This window comes from Pundamilia nyererei, unplaced genomic scaffold (assembly GCF_000239375.1).
Source record: "Pundamilia nyererei isolate P.nyererei 1_Seehausen unplaced genomic scaffold, PunNye1.0 scaffold00191, whole genome shotgun sequence".
Classification (NCBI taxonomy): Eukaryota; Metazoa; Chordata; class Actinopteri; order Cichliformes; family Cichlidae; genus Pundamilia; species Pundamilia nyererei.
This window is the reverse complement of record NW_005187592.1, coordinates 118556-125754: the sequence shown is the minus strand read 5'-3', so window position 1 is coordinate 125754 and position 7199 is coordinate 118556. Positions and strand designations below refer to the sequence as shown.

Genomic DNA, 7199 nt, shown 5'->3' with positions numbered 1-7199 from the left:
TGTGTGTGTGTGTGTGTGTGTGTGTGTGTGTGTGTGTGTGTGTGTGCACGTTGTACTTTTTGCCAAGAGACAGAATAACAGAGAGGGGTCTAGAGGGGGAAAAGAGTGAAAAAGAAAAGTAGATGGGAGGGGGCTTACTCACTCCACCACAGTGGGCGGGTTCCGGCAGCTGGCTATAGCCAATTGACTTCCACAACTGGGTCACATGACAGCTCCAATAATGAGTGAGAGAACCAGAGAGAGAGAGGGAGCAGGGGAGAGAGCGGCACATCCAGTTCAGCCTCAGTGTGTGTTTGACTTCAGTGTGGAGACACACAGACACACACCTGGAGTTGCAGAGCGCAAAACGGCAACAGCACAAGACAACAAAGGAAAGAGAGCGAGACAGCCGGAGTGGTAGAGATTACCTCTTAGACACCTGAGACAGCTGCAGGCTTGGAAACAAAGAAAGGGGAGAGAATAGAGAGACAGCATGTCTTCTCTCTCTGATCAGCAGCCTGGCTCTCCTTTCTCAGAGTACAGTGAGCTGTGCAAGGTGCCGTCCCTGTCGCCCAGCGTGCCAGCTCAGAGCTGGGATTGGCAGCACCCCACAGCCAAGGACACGGGTACCCCGAGGGGCTTGGTGGTAGGCGACAGACCTATGGCTTCAGACGGACTCACAGATGAAGACAAGCTTTGCTTCTTTGAGCGTCCAGACAGAGGTGGCATGGACGCAGAGCTGAAGGTGCCGGTCAGAGTTGGGGGCATGTCGGGAAGCACTTCGATGGGCAATGCTTCCCTGGGCAGTGCAGGGGACAGCCCGGACAGCCCTCTTTCCTCCTCGCCATCCCCCTCCCCAGCCTCCCCAGGAAGACTGCCCTCTGCCATGGGATCTGGTGGCAGGGTCCCTCTACCACCAGTTCCTGGATCTCCAGCCAGGTGTATGGAGCTGCCATCGCCTACTAGTGCAGTGCCTCCCCACTCAGTAGGAGCCTCATTGACAGAGGCTTCTCCAGTAGATGGAGACTCTCCGTCCGATCACTGGAACAGCTCATGTTTTGCCGAATCAAGCACAAAAGTTGCCATGCCCCAGGTGGCCCCCAACTACTGCGTCATAGGAGTAGTCAGAGACAACCACTTGGAGAGGGCGGATGAGAATGTGGCTGGAGCCGGTGTAGCCTCGGGAGCTCAACAGTTGTCAAAGGGCTCCTCAGTGGACAACAGTGAGGAGGAGATGGAAGAAGAGGAGGAGTTGGCGCCCTGTTTTATTGGGCGAGCTGAGCAGCAGAGGAAGGCCATGAGGCGAGCAATGTCTGAATGTTCCCACCTGTCGGTACCCACCAGTCTACAGCTCCCTGATAAATACCCCTGTGGCGACGAGGCAGGGCTGGACCAGGTGGCGTCACCTTTAAGCTGTCTTCGTCGCTCACCGCACTCCATGAAACGCTCGCTAACTGTTGCCGAAGATCAGCCCCCTCCCCCCACGCTCTCAGCAGCTGGTGCCACACATATCGACCTACGGCAATCCCCACCCGAACCCCGCCTCTGCCTCTCCCCATTTCCTCCTTTGAGGGATGGCAGCGCTGGCTTCCCACTCTCTCCATTAGAGGCCCCAGTGGAGGGTTTTGGGATGGAGAAAGAGGCAGGGGGCATTGTGCTTCCAGTGCCCCTCAGTCCCAAGGGGTTCAGCAGCTTGAACGCTGGATCTGCTGAAGCTCTAAGCTCACACAGTGATGAGAAAGCTGCTAATTCTAACAAGACTGTAGAGTTTGATGGGAATAAAGAGGATGCTGAACTGAACACTGGTGCAGATTTAACCTTTAGAGTTGGAAACATATCAACAAAGGCACAGGACATTGATGACGATGATGACCTTGACACTGGTGTCTATAGCAGCCTCTGCCTGAACTCCAGCACTAACCCCTTCATGACAGTGGATGGTAGGTGGACACCAGTCTTGTCTTTTAATACCAGTTTTAAAAGACCAGTGGCAGATCTGTCAAATGAGAAAACTTAGTTCTGTTAAACTGGTGCTATGTTAATACAGTGTCATGGATGTAAACGTCTAATATATAGCTATATAGGTTTTTTGGCTATCTGTTCATTGTTGTCATTTTCAAAGAGGTAAAGTATGCATGGCTGGAGAATGCAGCAGCTGAAATGGAGAGTAGAAAACAAGCAAGAAAATTAGCAGGTTGACATCTTGATCAAGTTGTCTTCTGTCAGACTGCCGTGAATCAGACAGCATGGCTTCCTTGAATGTTACTGTAGTAGAAGGATCTGAGCTCGTGAATGGCTCCGGGGGAAGCTGCCGAGCCAGACGAATAGGGAGAGTGCCAGACGGGAAAGAGATGGGGAGCAACAAAAGAGAACGAAAAGCTGAGAAAAGTCGACAGCAGTGGGAGCAGCTACCCCTCGCACCCCACATGGGCTCATTAAAATTCCACGATGGTAGCATCTGTCTGGTTGTGTTGGTCAAGCACACAGTGCGTATTTTAGCTACAATTGTTGTGCGTGGAGTGAGTGAAGAAAAGAAATGAGTGTGTCAGTGCTTGAAACAACAGGTATCGAGCTTTGAATTTCCCCCGTCTGGCTACCTGTACGTGTAAGTGGATGTGCTCGTGCTAATGCAGCACAATGAGCTTGCAGGGAGAGGTTGTGTAGCAGCGTTCCCTCCGGCTGACACTGGGATTCGGGGTCGGGATATAGCACAGCTTGTTAAAACTGATGGTTGTTCTGTCTTTGTCCAGACTCATTTCCTCTCGTTCTCTGTGCTTCCATCACGCTCTCCATCTCGTTCTAGCGCTTTCTCCTCTGTTTCTGTTACTTTGAATGCTCATTAGATTCCCGGTGAGGGCCGGCACAGCCAAGATGGCTGAAAGCAGGTCACCGTCATGTCCAAAGATGACCGTCACCAAAACGGGGTCACAAACTTTGAAACTTGGACCATCAGGGTGGGGCGTTTAACAAGTCTCTCCTTTGCTTTTTCTGCTTTTTCTCTCTGTGGCTTCTTCTTCTGCTCTCTGCTGCTGCTGGCCCAGAGAGTGGCAGAGGCTTCCAGCCAGGCCAATGTAGGCCAGTAATGTTTATTTCTCTGCACCCCCTGAATTCCAGAGTCATTTAGCTACAGGTTGTGTGTTGTATGCATCTGTTTGTTTTGGTTTACCAAGGTCATGGAGATATCTAAACTTAGAAAAATCGCTTTACTTTCAAAGATTCTTTTTGTTTTTTGTGATTCTGTATTTCAGGGAAGTGCATGAATCTCTATTGTATTAACCGCAAATCTGCATTGAGCTGCAGCTTGGTCATAGCTCCATCTCTGTGGAGGGGTCATCGGGGTGACGATGAACAGATTTCATACGGAAAAAGATGAAAGGGGGTTGGGAAAGGGAACAGGCAACAAGGCAAAATGCATGGTGACAGTGATACAAACGAGTGAGTTCAGCCCTGACGAAGAACAGGAAGTAAAGGATTTAGACAGTAAGGTCTGGGATGCGAGGATGGGGAAGATGTATAGAATATGAAGATGGGAAGGAATTTAAAAAGAAGAAAGATTTATTTTTTGATCCCCTTGTGGCAGAAATATGGCCCCAAGCATCGAGCAAATGGTTCCATGGAGTCTCCAGTGCAACTCGACCCGATCATGTTAAAAGCATGGCGCTAAAAGCATTTACAGGAAAAGCACGTCTTTGATAACACAGACTCACACCCCTCCCCCAGAGATCAGATAGCTTTTATTATGTCGTTTTTATTAGTAGTTGTTATTGTTGCTGCTTTTGGACAACCTCAGAAGCTTAGTGTCCAAAGAAACTGAGCTCAGTCTTACAGCATCTCAGTTTGGAAAATCAATCATGCAGTTCAAAATACATAACTACAACTTTAACTTGAACCAATTAGTGGTGCTAAGTGCTGGAGGCGCAAACATGGCCACATTTATAAAGGCTTTTCTGAAAGTACATTATACAGTTGCATTGAACATTACAATTCAATTTTATTTATACAGCACAAAATCACAGCAACACCTCAAGGTGCTTTATATTGTGAGGTAGACCCTACAATAATACATACAGAGAAAAACTCAACAAGCACTTTGGCGACAGTGGGAAGGAAAAACTCCCTTTTAACAGGAAGAAACCTCCAGCAGAACCAGGCTCAGGGAGGGGCGGGGCCATCTGCTGCCACCGGTTGGGGTGGTTGTTACATAATGATGTCAGCTGGCAGTGAGCCAAAAGCTCTGAATGATGTCAGTGAGAGTACAGAAGCCCCTCCTACTTCCTGTTCAAATGTTCTTTTGTAAGGGGCATCCAATCTGGAGAAAGCTGTCACAACTCAGTCAAAACACAAACATTGTGTCCAAATTTAGTATAATTTTTCTTTTACCAGGATAAAAAAGAAACAATAACAAAGAAACCCGTTTTCACATTTAGTAATACCGTCGTGACCGTAGTGTTGTTGCTACCATGTGCTTTTTGTTTAGTTTGGTTATTTTACCCCTTCTTTTAATGTCAGTGACCTAGACCTCGATGCAATAACTGAAGAAGGAAGTAATCTAAGATTTTCAAATTAATACCCCCATATGGAAAAGATATATATAAATCTTATAAAGTTTGTATGTGTCTTGTGTGAAACTTGTATGAAAAGCACACAAGAGTGAAAACAGATATAAGATCCCTAGAAAAATGATATAAATGAAACTTGTATGTTTGGATAAGCCTTCTATGATTCACTATATGAAGCAAGCTAAAGCTGATGCAAGTCTTTCACAAGCTTTTTCTGTTTCATTTCCATATGGGCCAGGAGGCTGGGGGTAGCACAGGTGGCCACCAGCATTTATTTATTTATTTATTGTTAAATGAGGCAGTAGTGACGATATTTAGACCAGAGGATGGAGTGCTAAATTCTTTATTAGCATTAGCATTGACTCCACTTTCACAGGTGGTGGTTAGAGGAACTGCAGTTGTTCCTCTTCCGTGTCATATGTGCATAAACAAGCAAACTTTTGTATGCCATAAGAAATGATTTCAAGCAGGTCCTTGACTGCAAGTGACAGGATGTGAGAGCAACCTCATTTATGCCAACAGTTAACCTACGCTAATGTAACACGCAGTGGTTATGCTGCAAGCCTGTAAAGGAGTTAAAGCCAAGTGCACACAGTGTTCATTGATTAAGTGGTGTTAGCCTGGACTCTTGTGAGGCCCAAATGTTGCAGAGTAACACAGAGGACAGTAAATCACAAAGTCTGTTTTCTGTGCTGCTACAACTCCACAGCGTGTTTTCTACCAAAAGGCCGAACACAACACTAAAACCATTGTTGACGATCTCTCAGCCACTGAGCTTGTGCTGAGTAGTGAGGTGGAGCAGGGAGTTTTAATGAGGTGGCATCTGAAAGAGCTGATTTACATAATCCACTTGAGGAGCAAAAGGACGGCTTTACACATTAATCCTGAATCGTTTATTAATGGCTGAAGCCTCGGTTATTAACACAATTTCATCCTGAGCCAAAGATTGATTACGGAGTGTAAAATCGAAAGCATCTTATCTTTAACTTCTGAAGGTAAGAAACCTTCATGAACCTTTATGAACCTTCATGAACCGTGCATGTTAGGTCAGTATCCAAAGTCCAAAGAGCCCGGTGGAAATTTTCCCAGTAAGGCAATTTGTGCATAAAAATGCCATGCAGATAAGTCCCAGTTAGTGCTTTCCACGTGTCAGACGTTTCTGTTTTTACTCTTCTCTTTGAAATTCAGACACTGACTCGTTTTAAGAGACTGGAGTGGGCATATTTTATCATATTAATAAGGCCAGAGGAAAAAGGTTTGAGTCGAGTCAGTTCCTTTCAGGAGAGTCTAAGCTTAACGGCCCTTAATGAGCTATAAGTGTTATCATTATGTTAATGAAACCTTCAGATAAATTGGCTCACTGCACCCAGATGCTCATTGTTCTGTTGTCCCGAGCCGTGGTTCATACAAGAGTAAAAACAAACTGCGGGCATCCTGGTACCTCTGCAGCGTTGCTAATAAAGCAGGTTGTTGCAAGCTGGGGCCGTGCAACGTAGGAAAAACTCACTGTTCTACTGCAGGAGCTGGGCCTGATACACAATGCAGCGTCCTACCATACAGCACGCATCTGTGAAACCGAAACAAGCACAGCAGTTAAAGGAGCCAAAATGGCCGCCCCGTTACCGTTGTTTTTTTTGTTTTGGTTTGTTTTTCCTCATTTTTCAGGTCAGTTCAGTTTTATCGAGCTAAATCACAACAACAGTCTGCACGAGCACAGAAAAGAACGAGAACACTTCGGGTACTGAAGTAGACTGAAATCCTACAACCATGCTTTTCTGTGTCCTGTCAGCACTTCTGTCTGTGCCTACAGTCATTTGTATCCAGCAGTGTTCTGTCTGCTGTGGCGACAACAGTGAAATAGTGACTAACTATGGCACAATCAGCAGAAATAAATGAAATCGACTGAGGCCTCCTGTGGGAGAGTCTCACACAGTGGGCTGTGGGAGCGTGGGCTGGGAGTCACCTCCTGCTGGCTGATTAAATGAAGCCATTTTCACCACAGCTGTGAGACGGATCACATTTCTGCTCTAATTGGGGGCTCGGGTTGATCTCCTGAGTTGCTCGTTGTTTGCTGTATAGAAAATAGACTTTGGTTTGTTCTTCTCTTGTTATCATAGCTCAGCTTTCAGTTGTGTATAATCACCTCTTTACGTTCACTGGCTCTGCTGTGTGCAGTCCCAGGCCTGAGTAGTTGCGTGTCGTGTGAACTTTCCCTGTCAGTCTGTTCACCCCAAAGCTGAACAGCCTGTGTTTGTTGAGTGCACTATGTGTCCTTAATTTAACCCCTTAGCAGTCCAATTAGTCCCCTAAACCATCCAATGTACCGTGGGCGGTACGTCCGACTGCTAACAGGTTAAGTCCGTATTTTGGGGTTTTCCCTTTTTTTGAGGAGACTATTTTGCTTTTCCGGCACCAAAACTCTTTCTTGGACTCCACTAGATTACATCGCCTAGCTTTGCATGATTCCCAGACTACGTCCACACGTACTCGGGTATTTTTGAAAACACAGATTTTTCTATGCGTTTGCACCTTTCGTCCACACGTAAACGGCGTTTTTGGTCACTGAAAACGGAGATTTTTAAAAACTCCGGCCAGGGTGGATATTTTTGAAAACTCCGTTTTTGCATTTTTGTGTGGACGAGGAAAACGGAGAAAACGCAG

General features: G+C 46.5%; 1 protein-coding gene across 5 annotated transcripts in view; it reads left to right on the top strand.

Annotated features, from left to right (window-relative positions):
• Positions 1–259: 259 nt before the first annotated feature.
• Positions 260–7199, top strand: part of LOC102204344 (microtubule-associated protein 4-like) — a 29281-nt gene continuing 22341 nt past the window's right edge. For all 5 annotated transcript variants that reach the window (XM_005747211.2, XM_013914378.1, XM_013914377.1 and 2 more), the window contains exon 1: positions 260–1919. In XM_005747211.2, coding sequence (XP_005747268.1) covers positions 473–1919 — 1447 coding nt within the window. In that variant the 5' untranslated portion in view covers positions 260–472. The remainder of the gene's footprint in view (positions 1920–7199) is intronic.